We start from the raw sequence: 21,049 nt of genomic DNA, 5'->3' as shown, positions 1-21,049 counted from the left end.
GGGCAATTTGGGCTATCATAAGACAGACATTTGTCACGACCGAGTGCAAGATAGAGAAAGAAACACAACGTCAACAACAACAACAAAGTTCGACTTTAAATCTTCTTACCGTACAAAAGCCAAAGTTCTCCAACTCTTCTTCCGCCAAGAAGAAGTTTGACGTAAAGAAAGGGAAAGACAGGTGGCTGTGGTAAGAATCCCTGAACAATGCAATGTTGTCCAGGCCACTGTTGTGATAGTCAGCTCAGCGTAACGCACGCCTTCTTCAAAGCGTGACACACATTCTCTGCAAACTGCACTTGGGGTCAGTTTGGCACAGTAAACCAACTTCTGGATCCATAAACTTTTACGGGAAAACTGTTGCTGTTCTGTCGTCTCGTTGCTTTGCTCTGCGTCTAAGTAGGAAATAGACAGACGTAGTGGTAGAAACCGATAAGACAAATCTAACCAGGATGAAGTTAAGTATGTCTTAGGCCTTCCGTGTAAAGGATACAAAAAAATATATTTTGTCTGTCTGTGTGTTTTACAATCAAACGTTTGTCTGCTTATTTCAATAGGACGAATAAAGATGTTACTTCAAGTGACAGCAATGAAAGTTTTACACTGAGTCGGAAACTGTCAAAGTAGATGGACATTAAATGCCACACTCTGGCTAATCACAATTCGGCGTGGTGCACTCTCCGACGGACAACAAGCTATGCACTGGTCACACAGGTAGTGTGCAGAGTGCAGAAGGGCAAACACCTCGCGGGCACCTGTGTGACTGTTAGAGATCAAAGGATTGGCAGGACAGGTAGGACAACACTATCGCAATGATCAATTCACCCTTATGAATAAGACGCTGCAATCTCACAATGGTACTGACCACATCTTTTATAGTTGATATAATCCTAAGCGATAATAAAAAATAAAAATAATAATATTAATTAATTATTTTTTAGACTTTAAACTGTCAAAACTTGTTGAATCTCAAATGGTAGTGATATAATGTACTAACGGATGATTGACTAAAACATTGTCCAAAACGAAAGGTCGTCCGTCTTATGTTATCTCAGAATATAGGACCAATCTTTCAGCTATCCATCTGGTTCGTCCTATCAATCACAGCTTTTCACTTTCTCGGTGTCAAACAGGACTTGCACAGTGTCGACCTGACCGTGACCTCACATTCAAAACTGACACCAACACCACTCGCCTTCACACACCACAGAGGGCTAGTTATCAAATGAACACCTGTGACTTTTAGAAGTTAACAACAAAAGATAAACAAGGTTATCATGTCACATAATGGATTAATCTCCTAGGAAACACTGACACAAATGTATCGTCTCAATCACAACAAGGCCATGGATGTTCCACCACCATCGCACAAAACGAACACACAAAGGAATACCGTCTCACTTCTGACGCGGCTAAGCCGCCCACTTTGAAGCAGAGTCGCAGCAGCCAAACAAAAGTTTAATTCACCTCAGCCGTCCGAAAAGACACACACAGTTTCGATCAGGGTCTCTGCCAAAGAGTCACCGAGTCAGGGCAAAAGTTGAAGGCCTACGCGAGGTGTTGGCTGCAGTCCCCCTGTGCAGCACGGAGACAGAACAGTAGGGGCCAGAGACAAGAAAGTCGTAGGGGCCAGGTCCAGAGACAGGGAAGTGGTAGGGTCCAGGTCTAATCGGGAGGCCAGGAGACAGGACAGCACCCACAGGCCGCTGTCAGTGTCACCACGTGTGGACAGGCCATAGGCTGGACACTGCACCCCCCTCCCCCACTCAGCCCCGTTCCCCATGTCCTCAAGGCACACACGGGGGGCATGTCAATAAACCCTGTAGGGTCGGGAAGGGGAGGGCAAGGGGGAGGGGAAGGAGCGAGAGGGAAGGCCGTGCCTTGCTTGATGCACAGGTCAATGCACAAGGCCCCATCAGTGTTTGAACAAAAGCGAAAGCGGTGGGACTGGTTTTTTGTTTGTCGGATGCAGAAATTGTTTGCATTTGAGTGGGTTGCATTTTTAGGGGGTCACCCTCTATGTGTACTGTTTGCAAAACCCTAGCTGCGTACGCGTCTGATAAGTTTTGCTAATAAAGAATGGATGTAAAAATCGCAAAATGCAACGTTTTACAATATGAAAGGGACTACTTGTACTGACGCCACTGAAAGACAGATGCTGATGGCGAAGTGGTCATTGGCATACATTGTGAACCAACGGTAGAGGCTCCAACGAACGTGCAATTTGTCTTAGATACGGTTGGTTACTTGAGTTTTACGTCCTCACAGGAACTAGAGCCTATTAGGGACATGAAGTGTTTATATATGCTAAAATCTTGAATACGTACATCTGCTTATCTTTTAAGCACATTGGAAGCTAAAAGCCTAAAAACCAAATCCCTTCAGCAAACGTCAAGATACATACGTAGGCTGTTCCATAATTAGTTAGAATCAGTCTCAGAAACGGAAACACATATAAACAATCCAATTATGCCATTTTCTGGACTAACCCTCCCCTAGCCGACACCCAACTGGCCATCCTTTCAAACGAGCTCGTTCAGACCTCGGACCACGAGACATCGGAATACCTTCTATGGTCCTCGTGAAGGCTCGGACACAGTCTTCAGGGCTCTTTACACGTCTTTCCAAGGCTGTTTTTTGACATTAGAGAAGAGGCTGAACTAGCATGGGGAGAGGTCAGGTTAATAGGGTGGATGAGACAACAGCAGCGCTTCCTTTAAAGCCAAGAACTCTCTTGTCGCAAAGGCAGAATGCACCGGCGCGTTGTCATGTTACAGAATGAGCCGTAGAATACCCGTGTTTTGGCGATGTCCGTGCCAAGCTTCGATACATTTAGGCAGATAGTGGCGGACATGGCAATCAGACGTGTCTGTGTCTGTATCAGTATGCCTGCCCCCAAGAGGCACATTGTCTAAATGCCCTGATCTGGCAACGAAAGATGCCACCATATTTTATTTTATTTAGTGTTTTTTGTCATTTGAATTTGGCTGGAGGTGGGTCACATCGAACAACGCCCAGAAAGACGACAGTTGTTTGGTTCCAGGCTGGAACGGATAAATCTTTCGGATGAGACGAAAAACCGAGGTCCCTTCGTGTACACTACATTGGGGTGTGCACGTTAAAGATCCCACGATTGACAAAAGGGTCTTTCCTGGCAAAATTGTATAGGCATAGATAAAAATGTCCACCAAATACCCGTTTGACTTGGAATAATAGGCCGTGAAAGGTGAATGTTCGCCTAATAGGCTTGAAGTTTGCTGGTCGATGTGAATGTGTTATATATTGTGTGTCAAAAAATTGTCTGTTTGTCTGTCTGTCTGTAAAAAATTCCATTTCAAACGGCAGAAATTAATATGTAAAGCGCGGAGAGCACAGTTGTGGTTCGCGCTATTTTAGCTCCCCATAATAAATAAATAAATAATAAATCAAGGTTTCGTAACTACTGACGATATTCCGTATTGCTTCTGACTAGCCACTGGTGATTTTTTCAAGTATTGACGGTCAGGCACCACTCTGCCATACTCCTCTTCCTCCCGTCACTGAGTTCATGTGGTACCAAACGGGCACATCGCTTTGGGGCAATCACATATTTGTGTAAGATCTTTTCCACTTCAGAACTTACCCAGGGTATCTTGCATCTCCTTGGTTGTGATTCGGGGATCTTCTCTTATCATTTGCCCAACAGTGCTAATGTTTTGGAGGGTTACGTATGAAATTTGTAGACCAAGGTGGATATCACTTTCTAGGCTCCATCTACCCCGCTTTAGATTGCTTGTACAAGTTTTACACCATGGCCCTACAAAGAGCGATCATCCCAAAAATGTCACCCAACTTCCATGCGAATCGGCTCCTTTACCCCTTTTTGTAGAACTTTATAGTAAGTCATTGCTCGGAGTCTCATACAGTGCGCAGTCAGTATTTTTCTGAGTCGATTCTGTGAAAACGACGGGATTTTTTTGTGTCCAGCCATACGATAGTGTTTGACGGCACGATTTTGTATTTAACGCCATATTGCCCCGATTCCTAATAATAATGGAACACCCATTGTTGGTGTTGGGTTTTTTTCTTTTAGACTGAATGGACGCAATCATTTTGTAACACATTATCTTTGTAGAGTACTAAAGTGCAAAACAACCCTTGATGTCAAGAAAGAAAGAAAATCAAAACATACCATAACATTTCACGCCGTCGTTGGAGGGAAACAGAAGCTTTAAAAACAAACTACTCGCCACTGAATCCTGAGCATACTGTCTCCATGTCATTGACTGATTCAGTTTTACCGGGACTGCGGATGTTTGAGGATCGAGAGGTCAGTCATTGTCCGCTGAGGGATTATCGCACAAACAGAAAGGACGGGGTTGTGTTTTTCTTCACAATGACTGGGAGGAAAGTAGAGTACCCAGCACAGAACTAGGGAGAAGATTATACATCTTTACCAGTGGCTTTGTCCTTGAGAGTTTTGTACTAAAGAAGTGGGCGGGGATGTAGCTCAGTCGGTAGCGCGCTGGATTTGTCATCCAGTTGGCCGCTGTCAGCGTGAGTTCGTCCCCACTTTCGGCGAGAGATTTATTTCTCAGAGTCAACTTTGTGTGCAGACTCTCCTCGGTGTCCGAACACCCCCGTGTGTACACGCAAGCACAAGACCAAGTGCGCACGAAAAAATCCTGTAATCCATGTCAGAGTTCGGTGGGTTATAGAAACACGAAAATACCCAGCATGCTTCCTCCGAAAACGGCGTATGGCTGCCTAAATGGCGGGGTAAAAAACGGTCATACACGTAAAATTCCACTCGTGCAAAAAAACACGAGTGTACGTGGGAGTTTCAGCCCACGAACGCAGAAGAAGAAGAAGAAGAAGTACTGAAGAAGTTCAGCCTGAATGAAGCTTTGATGTCAGTGAATCATGGTGGCGTTAAAAGTCATAGCTCTGATAGTCTACACCAAGACAGGCAGTGGAACAAACAAGTTGTTTGGTTCAGTGGCGTTAACAGTCAGAGCTGTGAGAGTGTACACCAAGACAGGCAGTGGGACAAAAAAGGTGTTTGGTTCAGTGGCGTTAAAAGTCAGAGCTGTGAGAGTGTACACCAAGACAGGCAGTGTGACAAAAAAGGTGTTTGGTTCAGTGGCGTTAAAAGTCAGAGCTGTGAGAGTGTACACCAAGACAGGCAGTGGGACAAAAAAGGTGTTTGGTTCAGTGGCGTTAAAAGTCAGAGCTGTGAGAGTGTACACCAAGACAGGCAGTGGGACAAAAAAGGTGTTTGGTTCAGTGGCGTTAAAAGTCAGAGCTGTGAGAGTGTACACCAAGACAGGCAGTGGGACAAAAAAGGTGTTTGGTTCAGTGGCGTTAAAAGTCAGAGCTGTGAGAGCGTACACCAAGACAGGCAGTGTGACAAAAAAGGTGTTTGGTTCAGTGGCGTTAAAAGTCAGAGCTGTGAGAGTGTACACCAAGACAGGCAGTGTGACAAAAAAGGTGTTTGGTTCAGTGGCGTTAAAAGTCAGAGCTGTGAGAGTGTACACCAAGACAGGCAGTGGGACAAAAAAGGTGTTTGGTTCAGTGGCGTTAAAAGTCAGAGCTGTGAGAGTGTAAACCAAGACAGGCAGTGGGACATAAAAGGTGTTTGGTTCAGTGGCGTTAAAAGTCAGAGCTGTGAGAGTGTACACCAAGACAGGCAGTGGGACAAAGAAGGTGTTTGGTTCAGTGGCGTTAAAAGTCAGAGCTGTGAGAGTGTACACCAAGACAGGCAGTGGGACAAAGAAGGTGTTTGGTTCAGTGGCGTTAAAAGTCAGAGCTGTGAGAGTGTACACCAAGACAGGCAGTGGGACAAAGAAGGTGTTTGGTTCAGTGGCGTTAAAAGTCAGAGCTGTGAGAGTGTACACCAAGACAGGCAGTGGGACAAAGAAGGTGTTTGGTTCAGTGGCGTTAAAAGTCAGAGCTGTGAGAGTGTACACCAAGACAGGCAGTGGGACAAAGAAGGTGTTTGGTTCAGTGGCGTTAAAAGTCAGAGCTGTGAGAGTGTACACCAAGACAGGCAGTGGGACAAAGAAGGTGTTTGGTTCAGTGGCGTTAAAAGTCAGAGCTGTGAGAGTGTACACCAAGACAGGCAGTGGGACAAAGAAGGTGTTTGGTTCAGTGGCGTTAAAAGTCAGAGCTGTGAGAGTGTACACCAAGACAGGCAGTGGGACAAACAAGGTGTTTGGTTCAGTGGCGTTAAAAGTCAGAGCTGTGAGAGTGTACACCAAGACAGGCAGTGGGACAAAGAAGGTGTTTGGTTCAGTGGCGTTAAAAGTCAGAGCTGTGAGAGTGTACACCAAGACAGGCAGTGGGACAAAGAAGGTGTTTGGTTCAGTGGCGTTAAAAGTCAGAGCTGTGAGAGTGTACACCAAGACAGGCAGTGGGACAAAGAAGGTGTTTGGTTCAGTGGCGTTAAAAGTCAGAGCTGTGAGAGTGTACACCAAGACAGGCAGTGGGACAAAAAAGGTGTTTGGTTCAGTGGCGTTAAAAGTCAGAGCTGTGAGAGTGTACACCAAGACAGGCAGTGGGACAAAGAAGGTGTTTGGTTCAGTGGCGTTAAAAGTCAGAGCTGTGAGAGTGTACACCAAGACAGGCAGTGGGACAAAGAAGGTGTTTGGTTCAGTGGCGTTAAAAGTCAGAGCTGTGAGAGTGTACACCAAGACAGGCAGTGGGACAAAAAAGGTGTTTGGTTCAGTGGCGTTAAAAGTCAGAGCTGTGAGAGTGTACACCAAGACAGGCAGTGGGACACAGAAGGTGTTTGGTTCAGTGGCGTTAAAAGTCAGAGCTGTGAGAGTGTACACCAAGACAGGCAGTGGGACAAAGAAGGTGTTTGGTTCAGTGGCGTTAAAAGTCAGAGCTGTGAGAGTGTACACCAAGACAGGCAGTGGGACAAAGAAGGTGTTTGGTTCAGTGGCGTTAAAAGTCAGAGCTGTGAGAGTGTACACCAAGACAGGCAGTGGGACAAACAAGGTGTTTGGTTCAGTGGCGTTAAAAGTCAGAGCTGTGAGAGTGTACACCAAGACAGGCAGTGGGACAAAGAAGGTGTTTGGTTCAGTGGCGTTAAAAGTCAGAGCTGTGAGAGTGTAAACCAAGACAGGCAGTGGGACAAACAAGGTGTTTGGTTCAGTGGCGTTAAAAGTCAGAGCTGTGAGAGTGTAAACCAAGACAGGCAGTGGGACAAAGAAGGTGTTTGGTTCAGTGGCGTTAAAAGTCAGAGCTGTGAGAGTGTAAACCAAGACAGGCAGTGGGACAAAGAAGGTGTTTGGTTCCGTGGCGTTAAAAGTCAGAGCTGTGAGAGTGTAAACCAAGACAGGCAGTGGGACAAAGAAGGTGTTTGGTTCAGTGGCGTTAAAAGTCAGAGCTGTGAGAGTGTAAACCAAGACAGGCAGTGGGACAAACAAGGTGTTTGGTTCAGTGGCGTTAAAAGTCAGAGCTGTGAGAGTGTAAACCAAGACAGGCAGTGGGACAAAGAAGGTGTTTGGTTCAGTGGCGTTAAAAGTCAGAGCTGTGAGAGTGTAAACCAAGACAGGCAGTGGGACAAACAAGGTGTTTGGTTCAGTGGCGTTAAAAGTCAGAGCTGTGAGAGTGTAAACCAAGACAGGCAGTGGGACAAAGAAGGTGTTTGGTTCAGTGGCGTTAAAAGTCAGAGCTGTGAGAGTGTACACCAAGACAGGCAGTGGGACAAACAAGGTGTTTGGTTCAGTGGCGTTAAAAGTCAGAGCTGTGAGAGTGTACACCAAGACAGGCAGTGGGACAAAGAAGGTGTTTGGTTCAGTGGCGTTAAAAGTCAGAGCTGTGAGAGTGTAAACCAAGACAGGCAGTGGGACAAACAAGGTGTTTGGTTCAGTGGCGTTAAAAGTCAGAGCTGTGAGAGTGTAAACCAAGACAGGCAGTGGGACAAAGAAGGTGTTTGGTTCAGTGGCGTTAAAAGTCAGAGCTGTGAGAGTGTAAACCAAGACAGGCAGTGGGACAAAGAAGGTGTTTGGTTCAGTGGCGTTAAAAGTCAGAGCTGTGAGAGTGTAAACCAAGACAGGCAGTGGGACAAAGAAGGTGTTTGGTTCAGTGGCGTTAAAAGTCAGAGCTGTGAGAGTGTAAACCAAGACAGGCAGTGGGACAAAGAAGGTGTTTGGTTCAGTGGCGTTAAAAGTCAGAGCTGTGAGAGTGTAAACCAAGACAGGCAGTGGGACAAAGAAGGTGTTTGGTTCAGTGGCGTTAAAAGTCAGAGCTGTGAGAGTGTAAACCAAGACAGGCAGTGGGACAAAAAAGGTGTTTGGTTCAGTGGCGTTAAAAGTCAGAGCTGTGAGAATGTACACCAAGACAGGCAGTGGAACAAACAAGTTGTTTGAAGTGAAGTCAGGTGTGTACATGTCCGCCAACGTGAACGCGTGTTTGGTTCAGTAATAAATTGTCAGTGCTTCGTCAAGTTCAGGAAGAGGAGAAGGATGGGGATACTAAAGAGATACGTGTCAGTAATACGTCCAAAATGCACATATTGAAGCAGATCGAGACACACAACGAACGAACGAGAGAGAGAGAGAGAGAGAGAGAGAGAGAGAGAGAGAGAGAGAGAGAGAGAGAGAGAGAGAGAGAGAACGAACGAACGAACAAACTTTATTACTCAAGGATGGAGATTTTAGGCTGACGCCTAGTCTTACACTGATCTGTCCCTGCTAAACTAAGACATAAAAATAGAGACAATAAAAGGACAATCATCAATCACAATCATACAGTATTAAAAACTACAACATTACCTATACGAATACATAATGCATAACAGAACATTGAAAGTACATGTATGTCAATAAAATACAAAGGAAAAGAAAAGTCGACTCGTTTGTTTCTAAGAGCAGATTTATAAGTTTATCTTGTTGTGCTCCCTTAATTACAACTTTCAATTACGGCTTTGTATTTATGCAACTGAATAAAATAAAACCTGTTTAAACCAAAAGTCTACTCGCACACACACGCGCGCCGTATGCCTGCAATCACGCTCGCACACAATCCAACACACACTCGCACACACCCCCTCCCCTCCACAAACACACACCCGCACATACACACACACACCCTCCCCTCCACAAACACACACCCGCACACACACACACACACACACACACACGTACATACACACGCACACACAACCTCATCATCATCATCATCATCATCATCATCATCATCATCATCATCATCATCATCATCATTATCTTCGTCAACATTATTATCATCATCATCATTTGGCTGAACAAAATGTATAGAGGTAATGATAGTGATGCAGAGAGACAGCGGGAGACAGAAAGAGATAGACAGAGAAAGAGATATTTATAATTAGAGTAGGTATTTTTTATTTTATGCAGCTTGTTATCGCGCGCATATTTCAACATACGGATTCAAGGCGCAGGGATTTATTTATGCCGTGTGAGATGGAATTTTTTTTACACAATACATCACGCATTCACATCGGCCAGCAGATCGCAGCCATTTCGCATATCCTACTTTTCACGGCCTATTATTCCAAGTCACACGGGTATTTTGGTGGACATTTTTTTTTTATCTATGCCTATACAATTTTGCCAGGAAAGACCCTTTTGTCAATCGTGGGATCTTTAACGTGCACACCCAATGTAGTGTACACGAAGGGACCTCGGTTGTTCGTCTCATCCGAAAGAGTCCCCATGACATGCATGCAAGCGTCGCGTGTGTCTGGGTTTACAGCCTTCAGAAAAAGACGTCGTGACACAAGACTATGTCAAAACCGACATGAAACCTTAGTTTACTATGCATGCAGTGCACTGTATGCCATTTCGTGCAATGAGGAAAAGGGATGGGTCTCGTAAAAGTGACGACCCACCAGGCTTTCAATGCAATGATCATCGCCTATCCTAACCTTGCCGTTTACTGTTGGTTTCAGTTACTTCTCTTTTTAGTCAAACATTTAAACAAAACGAGGACACAGAAGTAACCGGATTACACTACTTTTGTATCAATATTTGGGCAGCGACAAACTGCCTTCTTCACGATGGTCTGGTGAAAGTACGGAATGACGGCACGTCATGTAGGCTTACAGTGTATCAAATTGTCATCATGAATTATCATTATTTCTCTTTTAAGTTTCAGGTTTTTTTTCTGGTCTGTTGGTTACCAGCATGCAGTGCTGCATTTGTCGTCCTATCAAGTTTCAGGTACGCATTTGTATTATGCTTATTGCTTTTCTGTAGGCATACATCCATTTTTTGAAAGGCTACTTATATAGTTTCGAAGGGCACTAACAACAAATTAGAATATTCAGTCGCTGTATCACTATGCATGATGCTGCTTACTTTCTTTAGTTTACAAGTTTCGAATCTGCTATATCTCATAACAAACGGAATCTACAACCACCAACCCCCCCCCCCCCCCCCCCCCCACCCCCTCCATTTCCTCCTAAACTGCCCCCAAACCCTCGAAATCGGGGCCAAAGCCCCCAAACAATGCAGAACAAACCACGCCACTGAGCGATGAGCTACGGGACGATCGATAAGTTTTTGGCACCAGTTCCTTGCGCCGCCGGCATGCAACATCGCCTGACTCCACAGGCACTTCACGTGCTGGTCAGTTTTGGAAGGGGGGGGGGGGGGCATTGAGAGAAGGGGGTACGTTTCGAAAACTCAGTCGAAGCATGTCGGTTTTGTTACTCGGTATGTGCGCTAAAAAAAGAACGTATACGTAGGCCAGCAAAATAAGATCATAGTTTCCGGCTTTTCTATCGAAACCTAACCCAAAATACGAAGCATCATTATCGGTTTTGTTACTCGTTATGTGTGCTGAAAAAGAACGGATACGTAGGCCAGCAAAATAAGAATTCCGGCTTTTCTATCGAAAACTAACCCCAAACACGAAGCATGTCGGTTTTGCGCGAACAAAGAGAACGGAAGGCCTGCAAAACACGATTTATTTTCCATCGTCCAGCATACAGGAAGGAGGGCCGACAGAACTTAACCGCTTACTTTTCCATCGGGAAACAAACGTGCAGTACACAGAGACAGGAAGACCAACACACCAGAGTTTCTTTGTCATGTACTCAGTACTGAGACAGGGAACAACGTGTATCGTATACAGACAGAGAGAAGACAAAAAATTGTGTTTTGTTTTTCATTGACTGAAAATCCAACGCAAAGTTCACAGACAGGGAAAAGAAGACTGACAAAGAACGATTTATTTTCTTTTGCCGGAATTAAAAAGCGAGGTCCATTGCCTGCTTTCTGTCTCGAGGTCAGCAATGGCCGATGGATCATAAGGACAACATATGCTCTTTCTTGTTCACTGAAAACTAAACATTTAATTTCTAAACGTGGGAAAGCCAAACAAATCTTTTCCATGTAAAAAATAAAAATAAATAACCCACCGCAGTTCAGTGCCTGTGTTGTGGCTGTCGAGGTCAATAATGGCCGATGGATGATATGAGGTCAGTACAGAGGTCGCACGTCCACCATGGCAAAAAACACAGCCTTGTGAATAATGTATGGCCAGCAGAGAACAGAATATTCACAGGGAACAAGCTGAATGCTCTGCACTGCTGAGAAAATGCGCGGCAAATATTGGGATTGTGTACAACTGATATGTAAATAATAAATTATAATCTTTTTTGGTTTTTTGTTAAGCTCAATCACAAGTAGATTAATTAATATGTGCTTGCGGCTTAGTAGTTTATGCATTTCTTCTTTGCCTTTACCATCGCGGGAGATGAATAAGGGATGGAACGGGTAAGAGGGGGGAGGGTAGGGCAGCTGGTCAAATTACAAGTCGTGATGAAGAGCACGAACAATTCTGGCGTCATGTTGGCATCCACTCCTGATCAGTGACTCAATCCGGTCGAATGCCAAAAAAATGCGACCTTAAAGCTGTGGTCTATTTTTGACTGTTTGAAAAGATAGGAATGAAAACCATGAACAGAATTCTGTACAGCAAACGCTACCCGAAACCCCATCTATACATGTATACCGCGTGTATGACCTTGACAGCTTCAGTCAACGCTTGAATTTTGCAGTGGTAACATCCGGGTTGCTCTCTCAGAGGTGAGCATACTTGTCAAGAAGGATCGAGCAGAAATAATAAACAACTTGGCAGGGATTCGAACACAAGGCCTCGGGGCTTCGAAATGTTGGGGCCGATGTCTTAACCGTTAGGCCACTCCACCAGCGTAATCAAAGATAGAAAAAAATAACAATTTTATATCATTCTACGCTTGAATTACCATTCATGCGTTGCGGCAAAAACGTAAACATTGCCATTCAAATTTGCCTTTATTTGCAAACATGTTTCACGGAATCGCATTACATGTTTACACCGTCCTGCTACACGACATTCGCGCCATGCAAATAGCTGCGATATCTCTATTTACAACATGCAAGAAAAATGACAAGAACAGTGAGTAGGGCCTAACTGAATCTCTCCAAAGCTCTGTGCAGTTGAAAACAGACATCAAATTCAAAGAAATAGTTATACATCACAGTAACATGTATTCACTTCTGAACAGTGAGCGGATAGAGATATAAATCACTAGATGATTACCCGCTTCGCCGGGAAGAAGTAGAGCCGAATACCCGGCCGTCGCCGGGGACCCGGCTTTGCCGGGTGTACGCCGGCATCGCCGGCGCACGAAGGAAGGGAGATCTAAAAATAGTAACGTGCAGTGACCTTCTAAATATAGTAACGTACAAACGGGAATATGGATTGACGCCGGCGCACGAAGGAAGGGAGATCTAAAAATAGTAACGTGCAGTGAAAAACGAAAATCGGTTCAGCGCTGCGCGCTGAGAGCACGTGTTGAAATATCTCATCGATCAGGTTGTGTCCGGGGTCTCTGTGAATAAGCCCACCAAATTTGAAGCAGATCCATCGAGAACTTTGGCCGTGCATCGCGAAGACACAGACACACAGATAGACAGACAGACACAAGTCGTATATATATATATAGATGCTGCTTCAAGAATAACATAACATGAATTCATATCAATGTTTTTCCTTTTGTTTCACAATTGGCGCAGTAGCCTAGTGGTTAGGACTGACATCAGACACGAAGTCTCGAGGTCGAGAGTTCGAATCTTCGCAGGGGCGTTTATTTTTTCCCCTTGATCTCTCTTGAAGATAGAATGTGATCAGTCTTGAGAGAGCAAACCGGATGTTATCCCTGCAAAATTCAAGCGTTGACTGAATCTCAAACCGGTACCTGCTGCGTTGTCTGCAGATGTGACGAAACAACTGCTTATCCGTCTCTAGGACAATGAATTAAAACTGTACCGTGCACAGATTTATAATTGCCCTTCCATTATTCTTTCATACTCATTTTTGGTTTGTTAATTGAAAGGTGTCTTGTTCGTTTACCTTAAAAATAATAAAATCGACTGAGTGAGTGGTAACAGTGCAGTTGTCTTTTTGCTGAATCAAACGTTTATCCTTTAAATGGCCGGAAGAAAAACCGTAACCGATTTCACTGTGGTGAGAATTGAGGACAGCAAGGGAAGCAAACTTCACCAGCGAACGAGTTTGCCGAATAGAACAGTTACTTCCCCACAAATCCATTCTCTCTCTCTCTCTCTCTCTCTCTCTCTCTCTCTCTCTCTCTCTCTCTCTCTCTCTCTCTCTCTCTCTCTCTCTCTCTCTCTTTCTCTCTCTCGTAGATATTTCCGCAAGGGGAGTGAGAGCGAAGAGAACACAAACACACACACACACATACATACACACACACACACACACACACACACACACACACACACACCACACACAAACACACACACACACACACACACAAGCAGCCGAGAAAACAAGAACCCATTTTGCAACCATACAGTGGATGCTGCCTCGAGCGCAGAAAGGAATAACAATGGCGGTATTATCTCAAAGACAACGCCCACCCCCACCCCTTCCCCACCCCTCTCCCGATGCCACCCTCACCTGACAGCCTAATGCGTATCACACACATACACACATACACACATGCACACGCACACACATATAAGAGCCGAAACAACAAGAACCCATTATGCTAGTTCAGTGCATGCAGTCTACAACTGCGCACAAAACAGATGATATACAACAATGGCAAAATGCCCTCAGAGAGAACGAGACGAGCCTACTATCCTCCCAATGACACGCTGACCTGACGGTTAAATACCACCCTCTGGAACCGCGGCCAAAATCCCCCCATGATCAAAGAACACAACGACAGGTAATGTCGGTATGACGAGAGGGCGTGTTGTTCATTTTGCCCCGGTGTTGGCAATGACGGTTAAAGACACAGGCACATGACAGTGAAGGGGTGGGGGAAGGGTGGTGGGAGGTTGAGGGGGGAGGGGGGCGCTATTATGCGGTAGTATTACAAATCCGAAATAGATAGATTTCTAAAAACGTTCCATAATCAACAATGGAAAACAATACAAGCCGGATTGAAGACAAAACAAAAGTTAGAGTATTATTATGCAAGAGATAAAGATCATTCTCGCAAAACTGACACCTACCAGCACCCCATCCCCCACCCACTTTTCTCCTTTTACCCCCACCTCCCCATTCACAGTGTTAATGTGCCTGTGGTTACAGACTCGGAGTCTGGCACTGATCGTAGATCTGTAATGATCTGTGTATGTTGTGTGCGTGTGCGCCGCGTCTGCTTCTTACATCATAGGAAGATTCCATTTTTTGCCGTGAAGGGGGGCTGGGTGTTATGGTAAGTGAATGAATGACGTGAAGAATGACCTTTTAACCAGTCGAAAATAGCTTGCTGGTCTGTTTCCTTTCCTTTTTATCTTGCCTTCCATTCAGTCCAGCTTTTGCCCTCTGTATCTGTCTAATCATCTTGTCAGAGTCGCACTGTTCTTAAATAAAACATATACATTATGATGATTATTTTTACAATCAGTAGTAATAACATTCGTAGAAGTAGTATGCCATCCTCGTAATATCAAAATCTGAAGCCTCTGTTGTAAAAACATTTCCCATTTTCTAGTAATTACTGAAATGATGTAAGAAGTTTTCGTTCTAACTACTTTTGTATGTCATGACTTTCTTTGGTGTGGATATTTTTTCTTTGTCCTGAGAAATAAAAGAGAGCAATGCTCTCTGCCTGGATGAAACTGGACACTTTTCATGCATGTGCTGTGCAGGTGGGTGCACACGTCAGTCAGAGGTGAATCTATACCTGTGTGTTTGGGCAAAGAACCAACATTTTTGTCTTTTTCTCAGGTGAGGCATGCTGTAGTTTATAGTCTCACCGATACTGCCAAAATACACACACACACACACACACACACACACACACACACGTACACACACACGCACGCACACAGCATGAATAAGTTTGACTGAATAAGAGTTCAAAACAAGACATGCACAACTGACCGCAATGCAAATCCCAGGAACGGACAAAAAAGTGAAGGATGTAGGAATAAACGCAAAACAACGATGACTAGGGCGTAAAATTAATCGAATCAAATGTGAATGTTTACTAAAAGACAGCAAAACTGTTTGGAATGGAAAACAACGGGCAATCCTTTGAGAACTTTTGGGGGTTGTACCATTGAAAGACAAAAGTACAGTATTTTCCTCTCTCTCTCTCTCTCTCTCTCTCTCTCTCTCTCTCTCTCTCTCTCTCTCTCTCTCTCTCTCTCTCTCTCTCTCTCTCTCTCTTTCCACCCGCACACAAATACCCACACTGAAAGTGCCAGAGAGCCCAAACCTCCCAGTCCCATTCGATTTAGTGTTAAAACTAACAATTCTTTTGATAAAATCGACAAGAACAGGAACACAAACAACATGTTATGAGTCACACTCGCTACAAAGTAAACTTCTATAACGGCAACTGAACTTTTCTGAATGACTTTAGATTCTATTCATTCATCACACTGACACAACGTTTTGAATGAAAGTTGCGCATTAACAAAACCGAGTCATGTCAAACACACAACCACCTGTTCGACAAAACAAAACAAAACGCAGTCAACTCACCATAACTTGACGGCTCTCCGCCGTTGGGTCGAAAAGTATTCCTCCTCTAGATTCTACATGGTGTTGGCAGCGAAATGTACGAAATCTACGAAGCAGGTTGTTTTGAGATTACGCAGACGACACTTGGAAGTCTCGCGGCATCGATCCCCTAGTCTCGTTTTGGACGCAACCATTTGTGAAAACATAGGGGCGCACAGGTTGTTTGCAGAGCTGTGTTTCTTTGAGAAACAAAGTATTTTGGGGCAGGCGGTAATCCGCTCAAGCTGAAATGCTCATGAAATAGTTAAGTAGGCAGTTTAATCTCCGAATGATTACACGATACATATCTTCAACAACGGGAAATAGTGTTACATGAGTATCTTTGTAGCAAAAGGGGAGAAATAGAAGTTGTTTTCACATTTAGTCCAGTTTTGACTAAATGTTTTAACATAGAGGGGGAATCGAGACGAGGGTCGTGGTGTATGTGTGTGTGTGTGTGTGTGTGTGTGTGTGTGTGTGTGTGTGTGTGTGTGTGTGTGTGTGTGTGTGTGTGTGTGTGTGTCTGTGTCTGTGTGTGTGTCTGTGCGTGTGTGTGTGTGTAGAGCGATTCAGAGTAAACTACTGGACCGATCTTTATGAAATTTTACATGAGAGTTCCTGGGTATGATATCCCCAGACAATTTTTTCATTTTTTCGATAAATGTCTTTTATGACGTCATATCCGGCTTTTTGTAAAAGTTGAGGCGGCACTGTCACACCCTCAATTTTCAATCAAATTGATTGAAATTTTGGCCAAGCAATCTTCGACGAAGGCCTGACTTCTGTATTGCATTTCAGCATGGAGGCTTACAAATTAATTAATGACTTTGGTCATTAAAAATCTGAAAATTGTAATTAAATTTTTTTTTTATAAAACAATCCAAAATTACTTTTATTTTATTCTTCATCTGTTCTGATTCCAAAAACATATAAATATGTTATATTCGGATTAAAAACAAGCTCTGAAAATTAAAAATATAAAAATTATGATTAAAATTAAATTTCCAAAATCGTTTTAAAAACTATTTCATATTATTCCTTGTCGGTTCCTGATTCCAAAAACATATAGATATGATTAAAAACACGCTCAGAAATTAAAACGAAGAGAGGTACAGTAAAGCGTGCTATGAAGCACAGCGCAACCGCTACCGCGCCAAACTGGCTCGTCACTTTCACTGCCTTTTGCACTAGCGGCGGACTACGTTCAGTTTCATTCTGTGAGTTCCACAGCTTGACTAAATGTAGTAATTTCGCCTTAAGCGACTTGTTTTCTTTCTGTTTGACTTTTGATTTCTTTGCTTGTTTTAGTTTTGTTTTTGTTTTTTGAGTTGGTTGGTTGGTTGGTAGGTTGGTTGTTTTCGGAGCCGGGGTAGGGGTTGCTGGTTTGTTTGCTTTCTTTCTTAGCTAGTACTCTAGCGCGAGCACACACACACACACACACACACACACACACACACACACACACACACACACACATGCATCCACACAAACACAAACTCATACGCACGCACACACACACACATACACAAATACACACACACAAACACAGACACACACACGCACACACACACACACACACACGCACACACACACGTGCGCGGATCCAGAGCGTTAAAGACACCAAGGAGCCATTGAAAAGCATAATTTGCCTAAAAAAAAAAATACAAAAGACCACCAAATATAATTCTCAAAACCAAAATATTTACCAAAGTGGACTTGTATCTGACTCACAGTCTTGCGGAACGCGAACGTCGCTGACGTTGACTCTGACGTCACGAAAGCTTGTCTTGACGAGCATTATACCCCGGATGACGTCACCTTCGCTTCGGTCAGGTACACCAGCGGTCCAAACTGCAGTGTCAGCCACGGAGGGTGGTGGAGGTTGTGCAAGAATGACGTTCTCCCCCACATACATCCCTCCCTCGCTGGACAGAAGCTGTGAGATGGACTGCAGCATATCGTTGGATCCACAGGCGTGTCTCACGTGCAGGGGGTGAAGTTCCAGGAATGGCACTGTGTCATTCAGTTCCTGTGAACAATGAATGATCAGAGTTCAAATATGGCGGATGGGGGTGTGGGTGAGGGTTGGAATGGGGTTAGTGTGTGTGTGTGTGTGTGTGTGTGTGTGTGTGTGTGTGTATGTGTGTGTGTTTGTGTGTGTGCGTGTGTGTGCGTGCGTGCGTGCGTGCGTGCGTGCATGTGTGTGTGTGTGTCGGGGGGGGGGGGGGGCTCCTGGGTCCGGCGAATGTACCTTCTTTTCTCAATGAGAGAGCAAAATACCATTTCAAATGCTAAATGTCAACCCACACCTAGCCAGCAACTGTGCCCCTGCCTCATTTGGGACCCCCCCCCCCCCCTTATACACTAGGTCCCGCCCAGCAAGTCACCTGGAACCAGTCGTTGTACATGAACTGGTCGAGGACGGGCAGACTGTGGGTGAAGTGGAAGAGGAGCTTCAGAGGCTTGAGGATCCTCACAGCGCTGAGAACACCCAGGTAGTGACAGAAGGTGAACTGTCGGTTGGCTCCACACCACACATAGTGAACCGTCGGCGTCATCTGCAGATTGAAGAATTGACGATGCTTGGATATAACTCTATTTGGTTACCTCCCCCTTTCTGCCCCCCCCCCACACACACACACACACACACACACACACGATTTTTTCATTATGAAAAAAGTCTCTGCATGTGCATTGAGGAGGGGGGGGGGGGAGATAACTGAAACTTGATTCTATGCACAAACATTATTTCGTGTTAAAGAGACACAACTATGCATTGCTAACTATTTGCGGAGAGAGTTGGTTTGGCCCAAACTTGACACACTCAACTTGAATTGTATTCTTTTTCCTCTCTTTCTTATGACTGAAATGTATTAGGATGGTATACCCTTTCATCCGTATGCCAAAAACATTCATGACCGACATCAATATTTGCAATTCTGTCACTATCATTAACCTCGTGTAGCAGCCAATAAACACAAACAACGCATTGACCATCTGGTGCTTCAAAGCTCTTGTAGAACTGTGGCGTAAAAACGCAAACGACACTTACCTCTTCCGGTGCCGGGCTACGCTCTTCCACTTCCGGCCAGCGTTCTTGCCACGTGACGTCACGCGACACGGATTCCAGTATCTCCTCATTTCTGTTGGCCATCTTTGACACGGCCTTTGCCTGTAGATGCATTCGAATGAACTGTGCAAAAACACTATTGCATCCATTTTCGTACCCCAACTGAAGCATTCATTCCCGTATCATTTCATTCAAACTTTCTACGCCATTGAAGGCCGACTCAACTTGACTCTCTAGCACACTTTTCGTATCAAAGATTTCTTCTACAGGGATCACCGCCTCAAATAAGGGGACCCCCATAATTGACCTGACAAAAACGTACGGTAATAATTTTAAAATCGACGAAAATTCTTAATATGCACAACTTGGCAACGTTTGCATACGAGTAGAAAGTCAAATGAATTATATAAATAAATCCAAAAATACCGTGCTTGTAATAAAAGTAAACAAAGATAATACTAATCATATCTGCCAACCTTTCTCGCGTGTTCCATTTTTTCGGGAGCTCTAGATGTGTTCAAACCCAAGGAAACACTGATCACATGTGGAATGGAAACACAACTTGTCAACATGCACAACACCGCGAAACCTAAAACAACAAACAACAGCAAGCGACTGAAATGTTTTCTGTGTCTACCCAAACTAGTCATGTTTTCGACAGATGGGGTTTAATCAGTTTTCACACACACACACAAACTTGCAGTTTAGTAAAACACTAGAACTCAGTAAATCTCAGCCGCACGGTCCTGGCCTTTTTGTTTGTGATAAGAGACGAATGAAGTGATATATTTTGACTTTTACGTTAACACACGGTTAACATACTGTACCCTTAGTTTTCTGTCACTGAACGAAAACACAGTTGATTTGAAATTGAAAACTATCTATAATGAACGTGTACGGTGTAGCGTCATCAAATGGTAGGCCTAACTTTAAAGTCACACGTCACTGTTTTCCAAGTTCTACGCGTCGTGCTAGCCAACAAGAGTCATTGTGAATGTGAAGAAATGCAGGGGTTCTTACGTTTCAGGCCCACTGCAAAATTAAATTTACTGTGGAACCCCTCCAATTCGGCAACGATAAATGTTGAAAATGTAACAAAATTAAGTCCTGCTGTTACCCCTGCGTGTGTGAGAGGGGGAGTGGGTGGGACGTTGTGGTGTGGAATGGTGTGTGTGTGTGAGGGGGGTGGGGTTGTTTGTGTGTGTGTGCGTGCGGTGTGTTTGTGCGTGCGTGCGTGTATGTGTGCGTGCGCACGTGCGTGCGTGTGTATGTGTATGTTCGTACTTTAAATGGGATACGGCTCTCGTAAATGTGTCCTTTTAAGCAATTAATTCAATAAAACAAATCCCACAAAGAAAAAGGCTTACTTCCCTTTGATTATCAGATCAATAGGGAAACCCGTACCTAAAGCTGGTTGGTATCAAACTGTACTTTAGCTGAGCTGAGTGTTTAAACAATCTTTGCTTGAGTTCGTGTCCTAGTTGCAGGGCCGGACCCAGGGGGGAGGGTTCCATGGGTTCCGGAACCCCACCCCTGGAAAAGCATGTACCTTGCTTTGACTTTTACTAGTTTTAGCACAACAAAACGATGCTGCTCTTAACCCTCAAAACAAGTCCCAGAATGCACCAGATTGCACAGATTTTAACCGTTTTTCAAAAAATTTTCGGGGGAACATGCCCCCGGACCCTCCTAGTTCGCGCGCCTGCTTTGCAGGCGCGCGCTTGTGGCTTCGCCACTTCGCTGATTTGCCCCCCCAAAAAAGGAGGAACCCCCCCCCCCCCCCTTACAACTCATTTGGTCCGGCCCTGTAGTTGCATATTTTCAATGGTTCCATATCAAGTCTTTTGAATATAATTGTGTTTAAACTTAACTGTACTGTCAAAACCGAGTCAGTTTTGAGACAGGGGAAGGAGCCGTACAGCTGGTAGGTATCAAACGATGCGTGTAGCTGGCGACTTATTCATGCCTACCCCT

The 21,049-nt window shown here is 44.5% G+C and overlaps 2 protein-coding genes across 2 annotated transcripts in view; both read right to left on the bottom strand.

The window, feature by feature from the left end:
* Positions 1 to 16,033, bottom strand: part of LOC138968320 (uncharacterized) — a 177,943-nt gene extending 161,910 nt beyond the window's left edge. The window contains exon 1 of the mRNA XM_070340876.1: positions 15,988 to 16,033. Within this exon, the coding sequence (XP_070196977.1) occupies positions 15,988 to 15,990 (3 nt within the window). The 5' untranslated portion in view covers positions 15,991 to 16,033. The remainder of the gene's footprint in view (positions 1 to 15,987) is intronic.
* Positions 16,034 to 17,669: 1,636 nt separating this feature from the next.
* On the bottom strand, positions 17,670 to 19,316 carry LOC138968072 (uncharacterized). Its single transcript, XM_070340637.1, has 3 exons — positions 19,058 to 19,316; positions 18,393 to 18,563; positions 17,670 to 18,034 (listed from the first exon to the last, which is right to left on the bottom strand). The coding sequence occupies exons 1-3, from the start codon at positions 19,244 to 19,246 to the stop codon at positions 17,708 to 17,710; spliced, it is 687 nt and encodes a 228-aa protein (XP_070196738.1). The 5' UTR covers positions 19,247 to 19,316; the 3' UTR covers positions 17,670 to 17,707.
* Positions 19,317 to 21,049: the final 1,733 nt, after the last annotated feature.

This window comes from Littorina saxatilis, linkage group LG6, assembly GCF_037325665.1.
Source record: "Littorina saxatilis isolate snail1 linkage group LG6, US_GU_Lsax_2.0, whole genome shotgun sequence".
In the NCBI taxonomy this organism is placed as follows: Eukaryota; Metazoa; Mollusca; class Gastropoda; order Littorinimorpha; family Littorinidae; genus Littorina; species Littorina saxatilis.
This window is presented reverse-complemented; position numbering and strand designations above follow the sequence as displayed.

Excerpts from the sequence above, each read along its gene's own strand:
- LOC138968072 (XM_070340637.1), bottom strand. The coding sequence starts at position 19,246 with ATGCTTCAGTTGGGGTACGAAAATGGATGCAATAGTGTTTTTGCACAG. Across the intron at positions 18,564-19,057 it reads GTAGCCCGGCACCGGAAGAG|ATGACGCCGACGGTTCACTA; the intron begins GTAAGTGTCGTT and ends TTCAATCTGCAG. Across the intron at positions 18,035-18,392 it reads TGTACAACGACTGGTTCCAG|GAACTGAATGACACAGTGCC; the intron begins GTGACTTGCTGG and ends CATTGTTCACAG.